Raw genomic sequence first — 26,109 nt, forward strand, 5'->3', positions numbered from 1 at the left:
TTATGTGATTTCTGTTGTTTTGAATTTGGCACCCTGCAGTTTCATTGGATGTTGAAGAGGTGGGACGCTACCGTCCCACGTACCCTAGAGGGGTTTTAAATGACCACATTTAGTCGTTTACAAGACAGTGCCACATCTAATACAGGGGTGTAAAATTAATTCCATTGAGGGCCTAGTGTCTGCAGGTTTTGGGTTTTTCCTTTCAATTAAGCCCTAGACAACCAGGTGTGGGGAGTTCATTACTAATTAGTGACCTTAATTCATCAATGAAGTACAAGGGAGGAGCGAAAACCCGCTGCCACTTGGCCGGCTGTCCATGGCATGAGTTTGACACCTGTGATCTAACAGAACGTGATTAGAACTACTCCAGGGAGACAAAGCATGGGTGAACTACACGCTAATTATCTAACGCAGCACACCTGGCTTAAACCTGAACAACCAACTCAGTAGCAAACAATTAAGGGCAGGAACACCCACACTGGTAGATAGCTATGCATGGCAATGGACTAGTGCACTTTATATAAACCACACTTTAAGCATTTGAGATATCAACTAAAGACCTTTAAAATGGTGATGAGGTCAGTCTAAGGCTGTCTGATCACAATAATTGTTTTTTATTTAAATCCATTTTGAATTCTGGCTGTAACACAACAAAATGTGGAATACGTCAAGGGATAGGAATACTTTCTGAAGGCACTGTATGTACATATCTACCTTGTACCCCGGCACATCGACTCGGTACTGGTACCCAGTGTATGTAGCCAAGTTATCATTACTTATTGTGTATTTATTATTACTTTTATTTATCTTTCTCTGCATTGAGAAGGACCTGTAAGTAAGCGTTTCACTGTTAGTGTACACTTTTTACAAAGCATGTGACAAATACAAATTTATTTCTGTAGTTGTTTAGGGCTCTAGAGGGGTTCTGAGTGTGGGTTTGGTTGGTTAGGATGGTTAGGACTCCCCCCCTATCTGAGATACCTACTGCAGCTCTCATCCTCCACATACAACACCTGTCCTGCCCGTCACATGCTGTTAAAGGTCCCCAAAGCACACACACATCCCTGGGTTCCTCCTCTTTTCAGTAATCTGCAGCTAGCGACTGGAACAAACTGGACTCAAACTGGACAGTTTTATCTCCATCTCTTCACTCAATTATGAGCACTTACTGAGAGTTGTGGCTGCTTCTAGTGATGTATTGTCTCTACCTTCTTGCCCAATAATGTTTGAAACATGTTTTTTGTAGCAACCATGTTGTGCTGTTGTCATGTGTTACGTGTTGCTGCTATGCTATGTCGTCTTAGGTCTTTATGTAGTGTTGTCTCTTGTCGTGATGTGTGTTTTGTCCTATATTTTTAATCCCAGCACCCGTCCCCCAGCACCCGTAGGCCGTCATTGTAAATAAGAATTGGTTCTTAACTGACTTTCCTCGTTAAATAAAAGAAATAGGGGGGGTATCTGTGTGTTGATTAGATTCCGGGGCATGTTTCTGTGTAAATGTCATGTGACTCAATAATGTTCTCTGGGAGATCACCACACTGTCTCCGATTAATAAAATGTACCCCAAATCTTACAAACACACACACAGGATTGCAGTATGAACATGGAGTACCGCTGCCATCTACTGGTGAAATTACATCAGTTTCTTTGATAAATGTATTTTCAGTTCAAAGTTAATGTTTTTAGATGATACATTTACATTTAAGTCATTTAGCAGACGCTCTTATCCAGAGCGACTTACAAATTGGATACATTTTACACATGCTACAATCACATGTATGACAATGATTTTAAGAAACAGTAGTATTCACACAAATCAACAAAATATAAAGGTAATTTTGTCATGTTAATTCAGTAATGCCAGCAGCACAGGAAAACATTTAAAGAAGCTAAAGTCCTTCAAAGTGAATTTGGTTGTCATCTGTGTAACTAACTTCTAGGTTAGGAGGGTGGTGAATCTACAGTAGTGTGCACCCGACAGGGGACAATTCAAGATAAACTCAGTAAATCCAGGAAGTGAATAGCAATTTTGACAGGACTGACAGTGACCTGGAATGTTAACAGGAATATGGACACAAACTACTCAAAGCACCATCTACACCTGGTATTAAGATGCAACTTAAATGATCCGACCAAAATGATAATGCTAGGTGTAACATCTGGGATATTCCTCCGACCAACCCCAGGCTGCCCCATTCCTCTCTATATCAGGCTGATGTTGTAGAGGTGGGTCTGCTTCCTCAGATCATATATGTTAGGTTTGGTCTACAGCTTGGGTGAAGGAGGACCAGTAACCCTCAGGCCTACAACAATCCCTCTTCCTCCTTCCATAATCCTCCTCTTCATCGCTTCTCCAGTTTTTTGAACTTGGCCTCTGCAGAGAGACAGAAAAAGAGACGAACTCACTCACCTTCCTACAGTTAGTCACACACAGGAGAAGTGTATTTTTAGCTGTTGATTTAGGACAGTGTGCTAGCGCTCTCTGCTGTTGGAGCTCAGGGTGGAGAGGTAAACTCAAATAGCAGAGGGCACTCTCAGGCTGTCCTAAATCAAATCCCTAACATTAATGTTGAGCTGAACACTGGAACATGGCTATTATTAGTACATCTGCAATAGAGACTAATAACAGATGCTAATAAAGATGTCCTAGAAACTCAGAATGAAAATACAGATATTTATTTCTATTGACCACTTCAGTCAGTCTGGTGAGGGTTACACACTGGAACTCAGTAGGCTCTTCTCCCCTTACAGCCCTGGTATAAATATAGACCTGCAATATGACGATATGGTCTGTCTCTCCACAGGCATGTGTGTGTGTGTTACCCAGCTTCTTGGAGTAGGTGTCCAGTTTGTAAGCAGCCTGCTCCAGAGAAGACACTTGTTCCTCTATTTGATTTATCTGGTCTAAGTAGGGCTGCAGGCTGGCGTCTGCAACACACACAATACCATTTTTTTTTTTAAAGTCAGCTAAATTAAGGCTATATTTTGTTTTCTGAAAGACCTACGAGAATTTCGTCCCCTTCACGTCTGAAGGACTAATAAACATACATTTATGGTTGAGGTCCTGCAGGTTCCTGCTGATGTTGATGCTGATGTCTTTCATCTCCATGTACTTCAGACTTGTCAGCTTGTTCATGTTCTCCAGCAGATGGTAGTCCTCACAGGTGCCTGGGAAGAGGAAAACGGGGGAGCATGAGAATGATATTTTCTCCACAACAGGAGATTCTTATGACAGTTGTTATCCTGAAGACAAGACAGTATATAGTATGTGACTATATAGGCCTGTATAGACAACATAAATGGAGAGACAGACAGACAGATATTCAGACCAGTAAGTTCTCCTTGTAGGAAGACAGCCATCTTATCGAACATGTCTGTACAGAGTTCATTGATGTCTGGCTCTGCTGGCTCTACGGCCTCCTCTGCAGTCTCCACCCCACCATCACCTACACACAGACGTATAGTAGTTACACCATTTTAATTTCTGAGAAACATCCCACCTCCTGATGATGTTGCTGGCCACTCCCTCAGATTTGAACTAACAGTTCTCTAAGTTCTCCAAGGAGGAAGGATGAATTTGCCACTGCCTTAGTAGGGCTACTGCATTCTAATGTGTTGGTATTAACACCAAACTCGTCTCAGCAGATAGATAAATGGTCACAGAGCAATCAAATAGTTAGATAGCTAAGTTGCTATTCTTCTTCCTTTCAATAACTAAAACAGCGCATCAACTTGCAGTTAGAACTTGTCTTTTCGTCCATTTGAGGGCAAATTTGCTCTTGAAACCAAAACAGACAACTCAATCTTTAAACGTGAATCAATTAAATTGTAGTACGCTTCTAGAAACATAAATCCCTCTTTCATATCACATCAAAAATAAATAAATGCAAAACACAATTCAGACCGAGCGTATGTGCTCTTAACGAAGACCCATAAGTACAATTACTTATGTGTAATGGAACTGAGTCATGAACTCACTGCTGTTGATGGGTTTCTTGGGCGCCGCAGTCACAACCTCCAGGCCCTCAGAGGCAGTCTCGCCAGGCTCTCCCCGGGGTTCTGAGCTCCCTCCCAGGCTGAGGACGGTGGGATGGGCCAAGGAAACTCTTGAGATGCAGTCCATCTCAGCAGCCTCCTCTCCCGTGGCCGCCATTTTGCATCTACTCCAGTCACATGATACAAAGCTTCACGTGACATTTATTATTTTCCTCCCCCTACAATTCCAAATTCGAGCCACACCCTTTTCCTTGACAGGTGCTTTACCATCACACAAACAATAATACCACGATTAATGTAGCTATAGTGTTCCTATTCATATTGATTGATAGTTTTATATTCTATTGTTTTCAGATTGTTCGAGTGTAACGTTAGTGAGCTCGAGCTTTCCATGCTGTTTTGCCTGTATTCATTTTGCATTATGAACACTTCGAATCAGTGTGAATCATGTCAGTTTGACAAGTGTTTGCAGAGTTAGTCAACCTAACGATATATGTTTTGGGCTAAAAAGGGGGAAAGAGGGCTCCTCTGTCCTCTGGTCGTGTAATGGGTGGGTCAGGGTAGTGACGCTCTACACAGGAAGCGTCCAGTGAACCATCGTGACAGCCTGCTGTGTGTGACTGTAAACATGGCGCCGTGCACGGTTACAGGGCTGTGCTGTTATACACCCCGTTTCTAGCTAGCCTGAGACGCACACAACCTAACCATGGAGACAGAAGAGGAGCAACACACGACGACCCTCCTCTGCATGGGTTTCCCAGATCCCGTGGCTATACGCAAGGCGCTACGCCTGGCGAAAAACGACATCAACGAGGCTGTGGCGCTCCTGACCAACGAAAGCCCCGGGCTTGGGTATGGATATGAGCCGATGGAGAGTGGCCCTGCCCCGGGCCCATGCGGAGAAGGGGAGACCACCGGGCGGACTGGGACTGGAGGGTTCGACCCACCTCCCGCTTACCACGATGTGGTGGAGAGCGAGGTAAGGCTGAAGGATGGTAGCTCGCTGGCTTCGTTAGTTAGCGAGAACACCAAGCTAGTTAGCATCAAAGCTACTAGCCAGCGATGCCGGCTAAATAGGGAGAAAGCGCTCGCTCATAGCATTCCATAGCGCGCTATACTCATGCCTTGCTGTCAAAATAGGGAGGGAAAACCCGCGGCATGCGCGACGTAATTTCTCAATCTCGGGCTACAAAATTCGACAGACCTGGGCTAGTTGAGTTGCAAATTCAGTACTTTCATGATCAATATTGAAAATGGGTGCACTAGCCAACATCAGAAACGTAGATTTGCCTAGCTTGTTGGTTACTGTATGTAGCTAGCTATCCCAACGCTTGGGGGAGGGGATATGGTCGTTGCGCGAATCTACATGGGCAAACCAGCGGGTTAGTTTACTTTAAACAACTAGTTCGTGTTTTGCAATAGTTGCCGATAAAGGTCTGCAGAGAGTGAATGTGGTGATCTCCGCACACTTGGGAAAATGCACGTCTGCATACAGCTAAGCAGAATGTAATGGAACTACGCTAGCTGGCTAACGTTATATAGCTGTACTAGTGGAGTGAGACGGTGCGATTTCGCAACCGCCTGTGGCTAACCTGATATGGCCATTTTGTGCTAAACATTTTATAATCAAAGCTCTTTAAATTGTTTGTAGTTCACTGACAACTTGATGTCTCACGTACCCATCAGAACCACAAGTTTAAATGCCCTAACATCAACAGAAGATACCGACCCTACCGTTACGCTTGTTTACAAGAGCTGCACTGGTGTTGGAACAGTCATGGTTACATTAAAGTGGAACTGACAGCGTTTTAGCAACATTAAATCTCATAACAAATATGTTAATATAACCCCCCCAGGAAGAATATGACCCTTTTTATATATATATWTTTTTTTAAATATATTTTCTGACAAGCGAGAACTTGAAAATGACCATATCTAAGTGTTCATAAAATCATAGAATGTTTGGGAATCAAATATAGTAAGACATTTGTGAAAATTCTATAGCAATATAGAATGGGAAAGCGGCTGTGCGTTTGGACAATAAATAAATAAATAAAACCTAATAAAAACATCTGTCTTGTCCAGGACCAGAGTTTACGCAGACCGGTGCATCATAGCCAATCAGAGCTACAGTAGGCCCATATGAAAATAAACCATTTGCCACACAGGCCTGCCATCATTCACTTTGAACTGGACTGTCTTTACAGGCAGTTACAACAGCACGATTATAGATCATTAGAATGCATTTGCCAAAAGCCATACACCTGAATGAATTTCTGCAAATATGTAAATAACACAGGAGTCCTCTTGGGAACTTCACAGTCCTATTGATCAAACCATGAAAAGGTAGGATCTCTCCCTCAGTTGCCTATGCACATAAACAACAACAAGATCAAAACTAATGCTAGCTAGAGCGAGATGAGGTAAAATCTAATGAGGGAACATTGGATAAACCCTCAAACTTTTTCAGCTAGTTGGCCGTCAAAATTCCACTGATAAACGATGGGGAATAGTAGCCTGCTCGTTCTTCTGCAGCTTGCCTACCAATGCATGCTTGTCCCAACCCACTTTTTGACAACTGAATGGGAACTTGCCTTCCCACCCATTTGATCGATGACAAATACATTTGATATGGTAACTGTGGATAACAGTCGTTCAAGTTCAGCATAACTAGCTAGCAAAGTGATTCACATTTCTTGCTAGCTAACCAAATGACACCTGCAGCTCTAGCTACCGAAAACGATATGAGGGGGGAAAAGTCGGTCACTCACCCACTCCTCCAATGACATGACATCCTCCCAGAAGCTAGCTAGCTACCGTTAGCTCTGTGTTTTTCGCTTGCTAAATAAATAGCTAGCTACATAAATAAATACGGTAGCCCAGTGGTGTGAGACTCAATCAGCACACGGGCCATATTTTACAAAAAAACATAGAACTGCAACCCAAACTGGTCTTTGTTTTATTAGAAAAAAATGTATAGCATTTTAACATATTAATACAAAAGAAGAGAGAAATCATATTTGTCCAGCCTTTTCTGCTTTGCTTGCAGATGTGCATAATCAAAAAGTATTTCATAACTCCAAATAGCAAATGTACCTATAGGTTGTTGTAACATTTAAACTTAGTGTCAATATGTAACGACCCAACCAAATTCACATAGAAATGTGAGTTATAGATCTATCATTCTACTTGAAAGCAAGTCTAAACGGCGGTAGATCTGTTCTATTTTTGGTTATGGAAAATATATTTAGATGGTTCAATGATTCTCTACACTATACTAGCTTAGTATAGTGCTACGGGCTATAAACGGGACACACTAAAGCAGCGCAATTGAAGTTGGATTCACTGATGCGAGCGCATTAGGCTGTAATTTTAGACAGTAGATGAGTCAACTGTTGACTCATTTATACTCGCTTGTTTGTCATATTCGGCCCGCGATCCGTGTTTTTGACACATGTGCTAGCCTATTAGCCACTTTATGAATGACTTGTGATTATTGCCCTTGCTAGTTTGATTGTATTGACATTCCCAGCCTTAGTTACATCGTCCGTTTTTGTTCAAAATATTGATTCATTGAAACAGTGCATCTCGAATGGGTGGAGGCAGCAAACGATGTACCAGGCCAGCTGTGATTTACAACCTGATAGCAATATTTTTTGTACTACCAAGAAATGTATTGGTGAATTATATTAACAACAATGCCTTACTGTACATCATGGAAGTTTGAGTAAAATCAAAACTATTTTGTAAACCTATTATAAAGTTTGTTTTGAAGCATAAACTGGGAATATGATATTTTTGACTGATGTTATGATTGTCTGATTGTTTCATATCTGCAAAGTATTTAAAACGTTGTCATTTCTGCTTTAAATGCATGGTTTATCCCATGTCTGCAGTGGCCATACAATGGCCATGTACTATCTCCACCCGGCACAGCCAGAAGAGGACTGGCCACCCCTGAGAGCCTGATTCCTCTAGGTTTCTTCCTAGGTTCCTGCCTTTCTAGGGAGTTTTTCCTAGCCACCGTGCTTCTACATCTGCATAGCTTGCTGTTTGGGGTTTTAGGCTGGGTTTCTGTACAGCATTTTATGACATCTGCTGATGTAAAAAGGGCTTTATAAATACATTTTATTGGTACAGCATTTATTTTGATAGGTCCTCCACAGAAGTCAGAGCATTCATACTTCTTGCGCTACGGGGAGCTGTTATACACGTCCAATAAATTGGTCTGCACCACACCACTCGTAGTGATTCAGGGCTAATCTCTACAACCATCCTGCTAATTACAAGTCACTGGCTAGACGAAAAGACAAGACCTTACCTCTTCTGAGATGTTGGAGTCCCTTTCCCAGTGCTTAACATAGGAGCTCAGCCAAGATAGCATGAAGTAAAAAGACAGCACTGTTTTCCCACCTGCTTCTCCATCCCAAATCTCCCCATTGCCCCCCCCCCCCCCCCAGCAAAATTAGCCTACATTTATGCTATTATTTATGTTATTTCACACTGTCGAGGTAAAAATCAGAATATAATGCTTGTATGGATGTCGAATTTGACAAATATCCACTTTGTTCGATCAGATTTGATAAATGTTCTATCCCCACGGTCTACATTCCATTGACCTCTTTACCACAACTATTCCCATTACCTCCCGATCTCTTTCCAGGAGTTCACTCATTTTCATGTCTTTGAAATCCCTACATGAGGTATCATAAAGATGTTTTTTTATTTGTGAACTTATGATATCCTGTTGTCAAAGTTCTCCATGTTTGTTGTCAAGGAAGTGAGTTTGTGTTATATAGGATATACCGCCCCCACCTACCGTCAACCAATCATGTCAATGCGGAGCTATATGGAACCCCCCGCATTGTTACAGAATTTGGGAGGCGCACGGCATCACCGTACAGAGCTCATTTTGGCCTTCGCAAGCCTCTGGAGGCTCCGCAATTGCGTCACACCCTCCGTATGGAGCCTGCGGACTGCATTGCAGGATCAAACATAAATTGGCCTTTAGACACGGTGGAGCTGGCGCAAGATATGGGTTGGAAACTTACCTCAATGCAGGGATGGGATTAACCCAATATTGGACTAAAGGAGCCTAATGTTACTCCTTAGCCCATGTTCTGTTTAAAGGGGAAATTTCTCTGGAAGCCAAAACAGACAAATACTCCATCTAAACGTGAATAGATTCTCAATTACGGTTCTAGAGACATAAATCCCTCTACTTTCATATCACATCAAAATTATTTCACAAATACAAAATACACACTTACTGTGCACTGTTTTAACCGGTTTTAACACAGTTGCAGCCAACAGTATATTTCAGTGACAACAGGTTTGTGGCTTCCTTTTTGTTTCAGAGATGCAGACACAGTGCCTTCAGAAAGTATTCATACTCTTGACTTATTCCACATTTTCTTGTGTTACAGCCTGAATTCTAAATGTATTAATATTTTTTTTTTCTCACCCATCTACACACTACCCCATAATGACAAAGTGATAGCATGTTTTTAGAAATGTTTGCTAATTTATTGAAAATGAAATAAAGAAATATCTCATTTACGTAAGTATTCACAACCCTGAGTCAATACATGTTAGAATCACCTTTGGCAGCGACTACAGATGTCAGTCTTTCTGGGCAAGTCTCTAAGACCTTTGCACACCTGGATTGTACAAAATTTTTCAAGCTCTGTCAAGTTGGTTGTTGATCATTGCTAGACAGCCATTTTAAAATCTTGCCATAGATTTTCAATTCGATTTAAGTCAAAACTGTAACTAGGCGACTATCCAATGTCATCTTGGTAAACAACTCCAGTGTATATTTGGCCTTGTGTTTTAGGTTATTGTCCTGCTGAAAGGTGAATTTCAGTTTCTGTTGGAAAGCAGACTCAATCAGGTTTTCCTCTAGGATTTTGACTGTGCTTAGACCTAGACCGTTTCCATTTATTCTTAAAATATACTCTCTCGTCCTTGCCGATGAAAAGCATACCCATAACATGATGCATCCACCACCATGCTTGAAACTATGAAGAGTGGTACTCAGTGACGTGTTCTGTTGGATTTGCCCCAAACATAACACTTGTATTCAGGACAAAAAGTTAATTTCAATGCCACATTTTCTATAGTTTTACTTTAGTGCCTTATTGCAAACAGAATTCGTAGGCCGTCATTGTAAATAAGAATTTGTTCTTAACTGACTTGCCTCGTTAAATAAAATATTTGTATTCTGTACAGGCTTCCCTTCTTTTGACTCTGTCATTTAGGTTACTATTGTGGAGTAACTACAATGTTGTTGATCCATCCTCAGTTTTCTCATATTACAGTCATTAAACTAACTGTTTTAAAGTCACCATTGGCCTTGTGGTGAAATCCCTGAGCGGTTTCTTTCCTCTCCGGCAACTGAGCTAGGAAAGACGTCTTTGTAGTGATTGGGTGTATTGATACATCATCCAAAGTGTAATTAGTAACTTCACCATGCTCAATTCAATGTCTACTTTTTAAAATGTTTACCCACATACCAATACGTGTTCTTTTTTGCGAAGCGTTAGAAAACCTCCCTGATCTTTGTGGTTGAATCTGTGTTTGAAATTCACTGCTCGACTGAGGGACCTTACAAATAATTGTACAGTATGTGTGGGGTACAGAGATTAGGTAGTCATTCAATGATAATGTTAAACACTATTATTGCACGCAACAGTGAGTCCATGCAACTTATTATGTGACTTGTTAAGCAATTGTTTTTCATCTGAACTTATTTAGGTGTGTTATAACAAAGGGGTTGAATCGTTGACTCAAGACATTTCAGCTTTTTATTTTTTATTAATTAGTTTWAAAAAATGTAAACAAATCCACTTTGACATTATGGGGTATTGTGTGAAGGCTGTAACACAACAAAATGTGGAAAAAGTCAAGGGGTGTGAACACTTTCTGAAGGCACTGTAGCGAATTGGCACAGGTAGTCCACTCTGTCTTCTGTCTGTTTTCCGTAAATAAGTGCTGTAACATGGAAATATGGCCGTGTGGAAATACTAACCCTATAAAAGTGTGTAGCGATTTAACCTTTTTCGTTTTTAGAAAATTATTTCTCAGTGATATGAAAGGTAAAGTCCTTATGCTTCCAAAACCGTACCGCAAGTGATGCTTGGCAATGTTCAGACCGAGCGCCGGGGCTCTTAACAAAACTCCCCGTACAGCAGACGCCTTCGTCCATTGACTCATATGTGTAATGTAATGGATCTGAGAGTCATGATCAAGGGCTAGGATGGGACATGCCACTGTACTCCAAATTGTACCTTTATCCACACTGCTCCATCAAGAAGATTGAAATACTGCTGGATTTCCTGGAAAATTGACCATTTCGTCCTCATTCTAGCTAGCACTGGCTACCGCAGTCATTTTGGAATTCGATTCTCACGATTCTATATGTATTGTGATTTGATACTATGATTTTATTGCAATTCGATGTTCCAAACATATTGCTCTTGCAGAGGGACAAGAGAGAGCACTGATTGAAATTAGTTTTGAGCAGTCATGGAAATGTGCTCTAAACAAATTGTCTCCCTATTTAAAAAGAAGTTGGAGAACAAGCTATGAAAGAAAAATACTGGAATTTTGGTGCAGGTACAACAAACTAGTGAAAAAATTATATTGCAATATTGTCAAAACAATAAAATATATAATGAAAAATAATATCCAGATATGCAACTGTATCAACTTTCCCTCCATCATTAGTGGCATATCCCATCGCCGGCTCCACGGTGTCTTAATGTAACCATAATTCCGTTCCGACCCCAGTGCAGCTCAGTGTAAACAAGCAGAAACCGTAGGGTCGGTATCTTCTGGAAAAGCACCAGCATAGCTGCAGTCTTAGCCAGCTAGCATCAAGTGTTTCCAGCTAGCTATTTTCTGAACATTAACGTTACAATGCCTGCAAAGACAACTAGCTATCTATGTAAGCGCTGTTCAATAAGCAGCTATCTAGTTAAAATACATGCTGATTCGATACATCAGCATGCATTTATGAATCTCAATGGATCACTAGAGTTTTGCATCTAGTGCATTGATTCAGTATCTAATACAATCTCACTGTTTCATCAATTATGACTTCACATTTGATTGGTTGTTTGACATAATTGTCGTGTGATGACCGCAGCTGGAGGACAGCTGTCAATCATGTACAGAATAGAGGGAGGGGGTGCTGCTTCAACAGCAAGTCAACAGTTGTCTGTTTTCACTCAGTAAATGCCGTGCATAGAGAATGCACACCTGGAGATGCAGTTTTGCAAATAATTGTATTTCCAAACTGGACTGGTGAACGGTATTGGCTCTCACTATTCCAGTTCTCTCAGATAAGTGCTAATGAAGGCGTTAATGGCTCAGTAGACTATTGAAAGGAAGGAGAGGAGAGGAAGCCACTGTAGTACAGATGAATCTAGGGGAGGATTGTTGAAGGACGGAGCGGTGGAGAGGTGGCGAGAGAAGCCACTGTAGTACAGATGAATCTAGGGGAGGATTGTTGAAGGACGGAGCGGTGGAGAGGTGGAGAGGAAGCCACTGTAGTACAGATGAATCTAGGGGAGGATTGTTGAAGGACGGAGAGCGGTGGAGAGGTGGAGAGGAAGGCACTGTAGTATAGATGAATCTAGGGGAGGATTGTTGAAGGACGGAGCGGTGGAGAGGAAGGCACTGTAGTACAGATGAATCTAGGGGAGGATTGTTGAAGGACGGCGGTGGAGAGGTGGAGAGGAAGGCACTGTAGGACAGATGAATCTAGGGGAGGATTGTTGAAGGACGGAGCGGTGGAGAGGTGGAGAGGAAGGCACTGTAGTACAGATGAATCTAGGGGAGGATTGTTAAGAGGACGGATCGGGTGGAGAGGAAGGCACTGTAGTAACAGATGAATCTAGGGGAGGATTGTTGAAGGACGGAGCGGTGGAGAGGTGAAGGAAAGCACTGTAGTACAGATGAATCTAGGGGAGGATTGTTGAAGGACGGAGCGGTGGAGAAGAACCCTAATGTGTAGCGGCCACCAGGTGTGTATCTCTCTAGGGTTCGGGTGGGTACGTCTCTGTTCGCTACACACAGTAGATCATGTCAGATGTCTTCATCGCTATGGGAAATGGTGTGTAGGGTGATGTTGCTCTCCAGGGTGTGTCTGGTGTTGTTGATTTAGTGGGATGTTGAGATGCTGAAGACAAGCGGTCCCTAAGAAGAAACATGACACCGGGGTTGCATTCAGTAGGGCACAGCGTTGCGAAATGTTCTGAAATGGTTTTAAATGTACCCCATTTTCCAGTAACAGTGCACTGTGACATCAAAGCAGCCTTGTTTTGTTTTTAAATTAAACGTGTCCATCCAGGTTAGAAAAATATTTCACATTCAGACCATTGTACCAGACATCCTCCCTCTCTCTGTCCCATTCTTTCTCCTCCATCCTCTCCCTCTCCAGCTTATGTGTGTCTGCTGTTTGTGCCTTAGGATGCATGTCACAGGTCTGTGGCCCTGCGTTCCCATCCTAATTATAGCACTACACACACACAGCCCTGCAGTCTCATATGCCAGACATACTAGGGGCTCAGTTACTTAGCTGCCCTGTGCAACACACACACACACATAAAAACACACACCGGAAAGACACAGACACCACACCCTGTCCCCCTGAGAGAAGCCCAAAGCTCCAATCCTCCCCTTCTCCTCATGCAGGAACACAACACTAGTCCTGTTATTATTACTGTGTTTAATAGGCCTAATGCTGACAGGAAACAGTGCTAACTGTCTATTTTATTAGCAGCAGCTAGTTACTACCAGGGGCTGTTTTTCTATCTATTAACCCAGATGAGTTTATTTCAAGACGTAAACATCTTTCTATGGAGATTCTCCTATAAACATGCTTAGTGATCCTGGAGTTGACTCAGTCTGGGAAACTGGCCACTTGTTAATCCACAGTTATTCTGTAAGCGGTAGGTCAACAGTTGTCCAAACTGTCTTAACCTCAGATATAGGTATCTGATTGGACTGTGCTGTTCGGAGGTTTCTGATTGGTAGGTGCTTCCCAACCGTGGAATGTTTGGCTGTTGACCTTTGCGTCTTAGAGAAAGGCTTATCTCCATGACTCCCTCCATCCAGACTTTAACGCTCCACATCTTTCTATGGAGGAGGAGCGCTGAAACCTGACGCTTCTCTCTCTCTCCTCCTTCCATCCATCATATATTGGTATGCATTACTGAATGGGCAGAACACACACACACACCATCCTGTTGACAATGTCATAAAGCATCATAAGTACAGTAGAACTATAAAGTGTTTGTGTTTCAGAGGAATAATGATGAGAATGGGAACTGTTCTGGGAGCAGTATGGAGTTCCCCACCACTAACCTGTATGAACTGGAGAGCAGAGTGTTCACTGACCACTGGTCCATCCCCTACAAGAGAGAGGAGTCACTGGGCAAATGTCTGGTCGCAGCCACCTGCCTAGCCAAACACGGTAAGAGAGAGTGAGTGTGTGGGTTTTGTGTCATGTTGTCCCTGTTGAATGCTTTTCACACATTATTATTTTGCACCCAGTTGTCAAACAATAACTACAGTCTCTCTCGCTTTCTCCTCCGCTCACTTTCTGTCTCTCACACGCTCTCTCTCAGGTCTGGCAGATGCAGATGAGAACTGTAAGCGGTTTATGGACCGGTGTATGCACGAGGCCTTTAAGAAGGTGAGTCGTGTGTGTGTGCATGCATGAACCTTTAAGAAGACGAGGTGTGTGTGTGTATAAACATAACACTTATGAGTGAGCGCTGTATAACCTGTTTATAACACCAGTTTCAAGAAAGGAATCATTTTTTTAACAGGACTGTTTGGTGTAATTTTGCCACTTTCACTGACTCCTTCCTCCTGCCCTCGCTCTCCCCCTTGTAGCTCCTGACCAGTAGTGCGGTCCATAAGTGGGGGACAGAGATCCATGAGGGGATCTATAACATGTTGATGTTACTGGTGGAACTGGTGGCTGAGAGGGTCAAACAGGAACCCATACCTGTTGGGCTAATGGGAGTACTGGCTATGGTGGGTATACAAACACATGTTACATATAGTACACACATGCTACTCCATCACACCTCCCTTGCAAAGGATAACCTCTCTCTCGCTGTCTCTGTGTGTAGGCCTTTAACCCAGACAATGAGTACCACTTTAAGAACCGTATGAAGGCGTGTCAGAGGAACTGGAGCGAGGTGTTTGGAGAGGAAGCCATGTTCGCTGTTTCGCCTAGCAACAACTACCAGAAGGTGAGGTCACATGGTTGCTGCTCTAGGACAAAAAAATTACTGACTGATCACCTATGTATGTGTGCAATTGTTTCTACAGGAGCCTCATGGCTGGCTGGTAGACTTGGTCAATCTGGTAAGCCCCACCTACACACACACATATCGGTGATAGTTCAGTGTTGTTGCTGTATTTAGTGATGTGACTGTGTGTTTCTCTCACCATGTCCTTTTCTTCTTGCTCTCTCTCTAGTTTGGAGAGATGGGAGGGTTCACTGCTATCCAGGCTAAACTCAATACAGAGGAGATAGAGATCGGGGTAAGGACACACACATGCACACACACACAGTCCTGAAGCCTCGCTCAGATAAATGCTCTGTTGTGTGGCTACTCTTAGGCCTCCTTGTGTGAATCGCTCCTTTTGAGGATCCTAACCGGAACCACACACACACATTTGATCCCTCTCACAGCCCAGACGATCTGCACCATTAGCATGTTAATCTCTCTCTGGCACCGGAGAATGCAGCTGCCCAAGCCCCCCACCCCCTCACCCGTGGGAGATGACCACTCTGGTTTTTGAGAGTATGTGTGTATGTAACTGTGTGTGTCTCTGCAGTGTGTGTCTGCTCTGGTCCAGCCTCTATCTGTGTGTGCAGAATACCTCAACTCCAGCCTTGTGCAGGTAACACCTTTTCCTCCAACATGCGTCAAACGTTACATCCTCAACATTGTTGATTAGTTAATGAGGCTAATAATGACGTTTGTGTTTGTAGCCCATGTTGGATCCTGTTATCCATAAGATGATCACCTACGTTCAGAACCTTGAGGAGAAAGATCTCAAAGACAAGGTACCACAATACCCCCTGCTCTATATACCCACAATGCCCTGTTCTACATACCCTGGAAAGCTCCCGGAAACTTTTGAAATATAAGTGTCCAACGTCCAAAATCGTTCATTATGAGCTTCCATGTCTGAAGCAACTCTTTGTTTCCCAGACTGACTTTTCAGAGTTTCCTATGAATGCAGTGTAAGGTTATGGCTCATCATTTATATTCCCCTCACATCCTGTAGAGGCTGGTGAGCATCCCAGAGCTGCTGTCGGCCATCAAGCTGCTGTGTATGAGGTTCCAGACCGCCCTGGTAACTGTTGTGGACGACCTGCGCCTGGACACTCTGCTACGCATGTTGAAGACTCCTCACTTTTCCACCAAAATGAACTCCCTCAAAGAGGTGAGAGGTCAGGGGTTACAATGTCAAGAGTTAGAGGTCAAACCGCTCTCATTATTATGTTACTGTCCATGTGGACATTTTTTGTTATATAAACTGTATAAAATGTGTTTGTGTGTCTAGGTGACTAAGCTGATTGAGGAGAGTACTGTGTCTAAGACGGTGAAGAATGCCATTGACACAGACAGACTGCTGGACTGGCTGGTGGAAAACTCTGTCCTCTCAATAGCACTGGAGGGTAAAGACAGTTAATGTTAACAATGGAACAACATATTATTACTATTTATGTTATTCTATTATCTTGACTAGTGATTCCAGGTAACATAGACCAGCAATATAACTGTGGAGTGTGTATTCCAGGTAACATAGACCAGTAATATAACTGTGGAGTGTGTATTCCAGGTAACATAGACCAGTAATATAACTGTGGAGTGTGTATCCAGGTACATAGACCAGTAATATAACTGTGGAGTGTGGTATTCCAGGTAACATAGACCAGTAATATAACTGTGGAGTGTGTATTCCAGGTAACATAGACCAGTAATATATAACTGTGGGTGTGTATTCCAGGTAACATAGACCAGTAAATAACTGTGGAGTGTGTATTCCAAGGTAACATAGACCAGTAATATAACTGTGGAGTGTGTATTCCAGGTAACATAGACCAGTAATATAACTGTGGAGTGTGTATTCCAGGTAACATAGACCAGTAATATAACTGGTGGAGTCTGGTATCCAGGTAACATGACCAGTAATATAACTGTGGAGTGTGTATTCCAGGTAACATAGACCAGGCCCAGTTTGTATCGAATAAAAGGCATCATTGGTTGCTGGGCAGTAAACTGTCTCTGGACGAGCTCTCCAAGATCTGGATGATACAGGCAGGACAGTCGTCCACGGTGATTGAGAACATCCACACCCATCATGGCTGCAGCTGCCGTCAAGTTCAACTTCGAGCAGCTCAGCCACCTGTTTGTCCTTATACAGAAGGTCTGTATGTGTGCTATAGGAACGTTTCTGTGGGACAATAAATTGTGTGTGTTTGTATGTGTTAGTAATGATTGGTGTAACGTGTGTGTGTGTTGTGTTCCAGAGCTGGGAGGTAGAGAGTGAACCGGTGTGAGGCAGAAGCTGCTCAGTCTGAATCGGGAGGATTGGTAGAGAGGCCCGCTCTGAGGCCACACAGGGAAGGTGCTGAGGTGCTGTGGGAGCTAGCCCACCTGCCAACCCCTGCCCACCTCCCTGGTACAGCAGGCGTCTGAGGAACACCTGGCCATCCTCACTGATGCATACGCTGTGAAGGAGACTGTCAAACGCTGCTACATCATCAAATGTATAGAGGACATTAAGAAGGTGAGAAACACACACTGTTTCTCTCAAGGTTGAAGCGCTATGTCACTCACAGCTTTCGAGTTCAAGTCTAATATCAATTGAACACACACACAACCTGAATAAGCCAGTTTATGTTTATAGACTCAGACTGAGGAGGAGGGTAAAACCAGCGACACTCAGACCTCATTTCTTACTGGCTCCTGGGGCAAGAAGAAAGCCAAAGAAAACTCATTGGCCAAAGTAAGAGAAGCCCCTCTCCTTAAAAATCTAATGACCAATCAGCATTCACCTACAATCTTCTGACTGCTCACACCAACCAATCCTGGAGGAGGGCTGGATGGGGGGGGTTGATTTGTAACTGAATGATTGCTGTATTGTTGATTTTAACGAGCTGTTCCAGTACTACAGTGGGTGTCTAATTCTCTGTGGGTTGGGCCAATCTTCATTGAGGTTGTAAGGGGTATGTGTGTGAGTCAAGGTGTGAGGGGTGAGTTATTGGATAAGTGATGTGCGTGTATAGTAGGAATGTAACGACTCACCAATACACATCGGTCCCGGTTGAAATGTTTAAGATCTGAGTGCATCGGTCCATAGAACCTCAAACTGATCCAAATGTAGCTTGCATCAGTCAGAAATTCCATTCAAATATTATGATTTGCTGGTTCACTAAAATGTTTTGCTCAAATAACATTCTTTCTACCTTCCGAAAATATGTGGACACCTGCTCGTCGAACATCTCATTGCAAAATCATGGGCATTAATGTTCTTTCACATTCTCCACAGTCCTTGTTTTCCTTTACCCCTTAGTCACACACACACACACAGTTCATTTCCTTGTTCTCAAGCTTGTCAGTTCCTCTGTCACATCATGCTTACCAGGCAGGGTGTGCATGAACGCAGCATCACAGAACACAACAAACTGGACAACAACAGCCTGTGGGGGGGAGACAGAGAAAGACAATGTTCCTTTACTATTAGACACCTTGCTCTATCCTCCTCCTCCTCTCCTTCCTTCATCTGCTCTATATTACAGCAGTCACAAAGGAGAGGAGGAAGGAATGCCTTTGTTTTATTCATATTGGAATGTGTTAGTGAAGCCTGCAGAGAAGTTCTGACCCGACAGCACATCTTGTAGATTCTAAAGTCAATACGTCATGAGTTCTAGCAGATAGTCTTCACGTTGGGGTAGCATTTGCATCAGAAAAAGGCTATTCAATGTTTGCCATTGATTGTTTCAAAGGTTATAGTATTATGTGTGTGAATGTGCAGTATGTTTGTGCACGTGTGGACATGTGCCATGTCTTTCAGTGTGCAGAGACTTGTATTTGTTTTGTGTGTGTGTTGGTAAACTCTGACTCAGTCCTTCCTCAGCTCTGAGGACATTGATTTCCCCTCTTAATCATCTCCAGCTTTGAGTTAATTCTCTCCCACAGAAAAACTATTCTGACATGCTGGAACATTCCTACACTACATGACCAAAAGTATGTGGACTGCTCGTCGAACATCTCATTCCAAAATCATGGGCATTAATATGGAGTTGGTCCCCCCTTTGCTGCTATAACAGCCTCCACTCTTCTGGGAGACTTTCCACTGATGTTGGAACATTGCTGCGGGGACTTGCTTCTATTCAGCCACAAGAGCGTTAGTGATGTCGGGCACTGATGTAGTGCGATTAGGCCTGACTCGCAGTCGGCGGTCCAATTCATCCCAAAGGTGTTCGATGGGGTTGAGGTCAGGGCTTTGTGCAAGCCCATCAAGTTCTTCCACACCGATCTCGACAACCCATTTCTGTATGGACCTCGCTTTGTGCACGGGGGAATGGTCATGCTTAAACAGGAAATGGCCTTCCACAAACTGTTGCCACAAAGTTGGAAACACAGAATTGTCTAGAATGTCATCTATGCTGTAGCTTTAAGATTTCCCATCACTGGAACTAAGGGGCCTAGCCCGAACCATGAAAAACAGCCCCAGACCATTATTCTTCCTCCACCAAACTTTACAATTGGGACTATGCATTGGGGCAGGTAGCGTTCTCCAGCTCCAGTCCAATGGTGGCGAGCATTACACCACGCCAGCTGACGCTTGGGATTGCACATGGTGATCTTAGGCTTGTGTGTGGCTGCTTGACCATGGAAACCCATTTTCATGAAGCTCCCGACTAACAATTATTGTGCTGACGTTGCTTCCAGAGGCAGTTTGGAACTCGGTAGTGAGTGTTGCAACCGAGGACAGGCGATTTTTACTCGCTTCAGCATTCGGCGGTCCCGTTTTGTGAGCTTATGTGGCATACCACTTCGTGGCTGAGCCGTTGTTGCTCCTAAACATTTCTACTTCACAATAACAGCACATTGGCTATGTCATAGCAAATGTTTTAAGATAAATATTGATACATTGCAAACTCTAACAAATGAATTAGTGTGTGATGGTGATTTCTAAACAAAAGTGGGGGTGGCAAACATTGTGGCGTGGTAGATGCCTGGTGGGGGCGGGGGGGGTGCTGAGGGTGCTACTCAACTAGTGTCTAACCTGTGTGGGTGCGTGTAGTCTTCTCAACAGGGCAGTCCCCAGGCGGTCTGGGTGGTTCCAGCTCTGCGGCAGCTCCATGAGATCACACGCTCCTTCATCAAACAGACCTACCAGAAACAGGACAAGGTACACACTCACACACACATTACCCCTCACCCCCTCTCTCGCTAGAGAGCCCTTGTCCAAGATGGCAGCAGTCGACAGCATTAAAAATACACGAATACAGCACATTAACGTAATGCATTTTAAACTAACACTAGAGCCGGACCGATATGAGATTTTTGTTTTTATGGAAATTTTCAGATATCTGATATAGCTGAAATAAAAGATAAAGTCTATATAGATTGTGCTTAAAGCAGCCCTACAAAGATACTCAAAGTTGATTTCTTACATTTGAGGAAAGAAAATGAATGTAAGCCCCACATAGAATTTAGGAGCACTGAGAAATATTAGATTTTTTATTTATGGACAAATTGTGTATTACTCTAGTCTAGTAAAAATAGGATGAACTGCACGGATTCCAGCTAAAGATTTGACTTGGCTCTGAAGAATGTGCTGCCTCATACTAGCCAGCTGGAAAACAACGACATAGGTCACATTTTCAATCTATTAGTATTTAGCTATGTTTTCTTCGATTGTAGGGCTTTAGCCACTAAATTCTGGTAGTTGTCACTTTAAGGAAAAACCTCAATTACAAAATTACCCGCTGGCACAGCGCTGCCTCTCGCACCAAGCGTTTCTTAGTGCTATCTGGAATCTGTGGGACGTCCCCTACAAATGGTTACGCTAAGGTTTGGGTTAGGGTCCCAAGGATTCTGGATAGCACTAACCCTCCGTGAACGGCGTCAAGTACTCTCTCACACAGCTAGTTAGCTAGCTAGCACACGTCATGGAAATGGGGGTGATGATTGGCGAAACGTGAATTTGGACCAGTCCCTATCAAGTGGCAATGAACCCATACATCAAAACGTAGCTACGAAGTTCTACTTTGTATCCTGTAAAGGTATTTTTTCTGTGTCTGAAAACATTTGAATGACAGTGGTTGAGGAATAACCTTCGCAATGAACAAATATAACACCCCAGATTTCACTGGCTTCACTAAAGGGCTGTAACGGCACTTACTTTACATTTGGGCATAGCATCAATTGTTGTTTCATGACACTATACGTTACAGTATATGGCCGTGTGCATTTTTGGCACTTTACTCACCACTCACCATAGAAACAGTAGTTAGTTCACAGTAGTTCACTCTCCTCCCGGGTTGCCAGGTATAGCTAAAATGTGTAGCCCAATGACTATTCAACCTGCCCACAAAGCCTGAAAACTAGCCCAAAATGTTTTTCCTGCAGCAAGAGAGGTGTTGCCACATTTAGCCAATAAACCCTTTTTCCATAAGGTTGACGTAACAACGTAAGAAGCTAAATTCAGTTTTCCATCAAAATAATWATTATTGTCAGCTAACGTGACTAATAATGGAATTTGAATATGCCGCAAGAGAGAAGATAATTTGCCCTTATTAAACTCGCCAGATGTTTTCCATCAATGGATGTTGATTGAACTTGTTTGACTGCTATAATTAAGCAATAAGGCCCGAGGGGTGTGGTATATGAACAATATACCACGGCTAAGGGCTGCTCTTATGCACGACGCACCACAAAGTGCTAGGACACAGCCCTTCACTGGTCTGATATACCATGGCTTTCAGCCAATCAGCATTCAGGGCTCGAACCACCCAGTTTTTCATTGTAAAAAAAAAAAAAAAAAATTATGCGCATGTCCATAACAATAGATAAATCAAACCGGAGAGTTTGAGGGATGAAAGTTTGACAGAGGATCTCAATCTCTGTTCAAAAAAACACTTTTCAAAATAATGTTTGGCTATTTTCTGGCAATTGTGCTGTTATTATGGGCTAGATGTTAAGACTACAAACCGTTATAAATGGCCTATTTGCGAGATTGACTTATGATTTCAATAGGCATAGGCTAGGCCTACTAAAATCAGGGTTCATGATTGTAATTCAGCTTGGTTTAGTTATGCTAATTGCAGGTAGCCTATAGCCCCTGATAGCCTACATTAGCTTAGGCAAGCTTGCTTAGTTCATATTGACAGACTAATGTATATAACATGAATAGCGAGGTGATTTTGAGGTAAGAAGTGCTTCTGTTGCCCAATAGCCTGCTGGAAGAGGCTACTAAGGATGGGGTCTTAATTTCAATCACTGAATCATGTATTAATAATATGAATATGAACTGAAAAGGCTTGTCAACAACAGCCAGTGTTTTTTATTTATTTTTATTTTTTATGTTTACCTGTAGCCTAATCTGATGGATTTACCTTCAATCTAATGCATTGTAACAACAGCTGACTTGCAATTGTGATAGAATTCTGACCCATGATCACAATTGATAACTTCCAATTTCATTAAATTAACATAATAATTGCATAATAACACAAGGCTACAACAACAATAAACTGAAGTTAAAGGATATTTATTAAGTCAGTTTGCCAGCTCCAGGTAGGCTACACACGTGTCACGTTGATTTGCAACGACTCCAGTGATATCGTCATTTCAACATAGACCGCTGCACCACTCGGGAGGCTAAGGCACTGCATCTCAGTGCTAGAGGCATCACTACAGACCCTGGTTCGATTCCAGGCTGTATCACAACCGGCCGTGATTGGGAGTCCCATAGAGCGGCGCACAATTGGCCCAGCGTTGTCCGGGTTATGGTTTGGCAGGGGTAGGCCGTCATTGTAAATAAGAATTTTTTTCTTAACTGACTTGCCTAGTTAAGTAAAAAATTATGAAATGAATGTATCAGATGTATCACTCTCCACATTCAATGTCAGTTTCATTGTGTAGCACCCGAGACCCAAGTACGGAGCATGCATATAACCCTTCACTTGATATGGTTTTCCATAAGCAAAGTCGACATTAGAGTGCGGTTTAAACCACTTCCGATCAAATGTATCTAATGTGCTGTAGAGCGCCTAAAGTGGTTTTCCTGTGCGTTGTCGCCTTATTTCAGTTCTAGCACATTAAGATGTTTTATAGAAAAAGGGTTGGGCATATGTATCTCCATAATGACAAACCAAATAGACTACGGTTGGGAATATGTCTCCCTAATGACAATCCAAATAGCCTACGGTTGGGCATATGTATCTCCATAATGACAAACCAAATAGTCTACGGTTGGGAATATGTCTCCATAATGACAAACCAAATAGTCTACGGTTGGGAATATGTCTCCATAATGACAATCCAAATAGGGCTACGGTTGGAATATGTCTCATAATGACAAACCAAATAGGTCTACGGTTGGGAATATGTCTCCCTAATGACAATCCAAATAGCCTACGGTTGGGAATATGTCTCCATAATGACACCAAATAGTCTACGGTTGGGAATATGTCTCCCTAATGACAATCCAAATAGCCTCACGGTTGGGAATATGTCTCCTAGATGACAATCCAAATAGCTACGGTTGGGAATATGTCTCCCCCTAATGACAAACAATCCAAATAGCCTACGGTGTGGCGAGTATGTCTCCATAATGACACAACCAAATATCTACGGTTGGGAATATGTCTCCCTAATGACAATCCAAATAGCCTACGGTTGGGAATATGTCTCCATAATGACAATCCAAATAGTCTACGGTTGGGAATATGTCTCCCTAAGACAATCCAAATCAATAGCTACGGTTGGGAATATGTCTCCCTAATGACAATCCAAATAGCTACGGTTGGAAATATGTCCCCTAATGACAAATCACAATAGTCTACGGTTGGGAATATGTCTCCTAATGACAATCCAAACATCCTACTGTGGGAATATGTCTCCATAATGACAATCCAAATAGCCTACGGTTGGGAATATGTCTCCCTAATGACAATCCAAATAGCCTACGGTGGGAATATGTCTCCCTAATGACAATCCAAATAGCTACGGTTGGGAATATGTCTCTCATAATGACAATCCAAATAGTCTACGGTTGGGAATATGTCTCCCTAATGACAATCCAAATAGCCTACGGTTGGGAATATGTCTCCCTAATGACAATCCAAATAGCCTACCTACAAAGGTAAAAAGTTGAAATGTGTGCGTGCTGCTCATGTGACTCCTGCCTGCTGCGGCGCTCAGTCTCAACATACACACACCCTTCCGCCCCCTCCCCGCCACTCACACACTCAGCAACAGGCTGCCTTACTACCTGATAGTAAGCAGCAGCAGGTCACAGTGAAATATATCTTTTTAAGAAAAATGCCATGGCGGCCACAGTGCAATTTTAGAAGTAGCCCAAAAACCTCCAACCCGCAAACAACACATTTTCATCCATTTTCACCCACGACATCGTTTTGAAAGTAGCCTAATTTGTAACAAAACCGCAGACATGGCAACCCTGCTCTCCTCTGAATGGTGTAGTTGAGTTGGCCCGTTGGTAGTGTCCCGTCTTAAAGGTGCTCCATGGTCAATCTGACGTCTGCATTGGCCGTGCAGCATTTACAGTGATACGGCCTCTGCAGAAGTCAGGGCATTCATACTTCTTGCGCTTCACGGAGCAACACAGAGCTATTGTGGAGGAAGTTGTTAAGGAAGTGATTTTCTGTTTATTGAAGACTTCCCACCAACTACCATCAACCAATCATGTCAATGCGGAGCCATACGGAGCCCTCCACATTGTTACAAAACTTGAGGTACATGGCGAAGGGGTACGGAGCTGGGTTTGGCCTCCGTATGTCTCCAGAAGCTCCGTAGTTGCGTCGCACCCTCCATACAAAGCCTCCGACCACATTTCAGGATCAGTCATAAATTGGCTTTTAGTGTAGCGTGCCAAGGCAATATAGGCTTCTAGCTATTTAAAGAGCGACATCTTCAGTACAAATAATGAAATGCACAAAACGTCAACTTCTATGAAGAACAGTGTTTTCTCCACATCTTATATCGGTCCTTTTCAATGGATTAAACGCTGATACAAATACATCGGTAAAAGGCTAATATCGGCTGACAATATCGGTCAACCGATAAATCGGTCAGGCTCTATTACAGACATCAAAAGCCACAGACACATCTTCATAGCACATGTGCTCCCCCAGCAGAGCATCATCCAGGACTTGAAGAAGAACTTTGAGATCGTCAAACTGATTACAGGATCTCTGGTGGTCTGCCATCGACTAGCGGTGTCTGCCGCTGGGAACAACGGACTGACCGGACACACACTAGTGGATGGACGATACACCTACCAGGAGGTACAGTTCTGTCTGTCTCTCCTGTCTGTCTGTCTGATTTGCTTTGGTAGAAGTTTGTGGTTGAGATACTGGATGATGGATTGAGGATTTTGATATCTGTGAGATAAACACATGAAGTCCTTGCTGGTTCCTGACTCACTCTCCCTCCCCCTCCAGTATCTAGATGGCCACCTGAGGTTCCTGGCCTTCTTCCTCCAGGAGGCGAGCCTCTACCTGGTCTGGAACAGAGCCAAAGAACTATGGGACTGCCTGGTCTCTGGACCCGAAGTCTGCGAGCTGGACAGAGAGGTACACACACATGTTACATACTCTATATTACATAGTCTACTCCATCTATATGTATACACTAACTTTAACTGTGTGTGTGTAGATGTGTTTTGAGTGGTTCACTAAGGGCCAGCATGATCTGGAGAGTGATGTTCAGCAGCAGCTCTTCAAAGAGAAGATCCTCAAACTGGAGCCCTACGAGATTACTATGAATGGTGAAACACACATAATCACACACACATTTTATACATTATTTCGTTAGC

The 26,109-nt window shown here is 43.0% G+C and overlaps 2 protein-coding genes across 3 annotated transcripts in view; one reads left to right on the top strand and one right to left on the bottom strand.

Moving 5' to 3' along the window:
- Positions 1-1,598: 1,598 nt before the first annotated feature.
- On the bottom strand, positions 1,599-4,160 carry LOC111975635 (biogenesis of lysosome-related organelles complex 1 subunit 2). Of its 2 annotated transcripts, XM_024004090.2 has the most exons (5): positions 3,979-4,160; positions 3,330-3,446; positions 3,049-3,168; positions 2,824-2,928; positions 1,599-2,374 (listed from the first exon to the last, which is right to left on the bottom strand). In XM_024004090.2, exons 1-5 carry the CDS (start codon positions 4,151-4,153, stop codon positions 2,343-2,345), a joined length of 549 nt encoding a protein of 182 aa, XP_023859858.1. In that variant the 5' UTR covers positions 4,154-4,160; the 3' UTR covers positions 1,599-2,342. The 2 variants fall into 2 exon arrangements, with proteins under 2 accessions (XP_023859858.1, XP_023859859.1); XM_024004091.2 differs by lacking the exon at positions 3,330-3,446.
- A 136-nt stretch (positions 4,161-4,296) lies between these two features.
- LOC111975636 (ubiquitin carboxyl-terminal hydrolase 24-like) overlaps positions 4,297-26,109 on the top strand; it is a 36,896-nt gene continuing 15,083 nt past the window's right edge. Inside the window, 21 exon segments of the mRNA XM_024147566.2 lie at positions 4,297-4,975; positions 14,308-14,476; positions 14,631-14,698; positions 14,902-15,045; positions 15,144-15,266; positions 15,346-15,381; positions 15,496-15,561; positions 15,859-15,924; positions 16,016-16,090; positions 16,315-16,473; positions 16,594-16,708; positions 17,251-17,390; positions 17,392-17,460; positions 17,564-17,661; positions 17,663-17,699; positions 17,701-17,823; positions 17,944-18,042; positions 20,347-20,454; positions 25,430-25,579; positions 25,736-25,867; positions 25,950-26,061. Of these exon segments, the coding sequence (XP_024003334.1) occupies positions 4,703-4,975; positions 14,308-14,476; positions 14,631-14,698; positions 14,902-15,045; positions 15,144-15,266; positions 15,346-15,381; positions 15,496-15,561; positions 15,859-15,924; positions 16,016-16,090; positions 16,315-16,473; positions 16,594-16,708; positions 17,251-17,390; positions 17,392-17,460; positions 17,564-17,661; positions 17,663-17,699; positions 17,701-17,823; positions 17,944-18,042; positions 20,347-20,454; positions 25,430-25,579; positions 25,736-25,867; positions 25,950-26,061 (2,362 nt within the window). The 5' untranslated portion in view covers positions 4,297-4,702.

Source organism: Salvelinus sp. IW2-2015, linkage group LG16 (genome assembly GCF_002910315.2).
Source record: "Salvelinus sp. IW2-2015 linkage group LG16, ASM291031v2, whole genome shotgun sequence".
Taxonomy (NCBI): Eukaryota; Metazoa; Chordata; class Actinopteri; order Salmoniformes; family Salmonidae; genus Salvelinus; species Salvelinus sp. IW2-2015.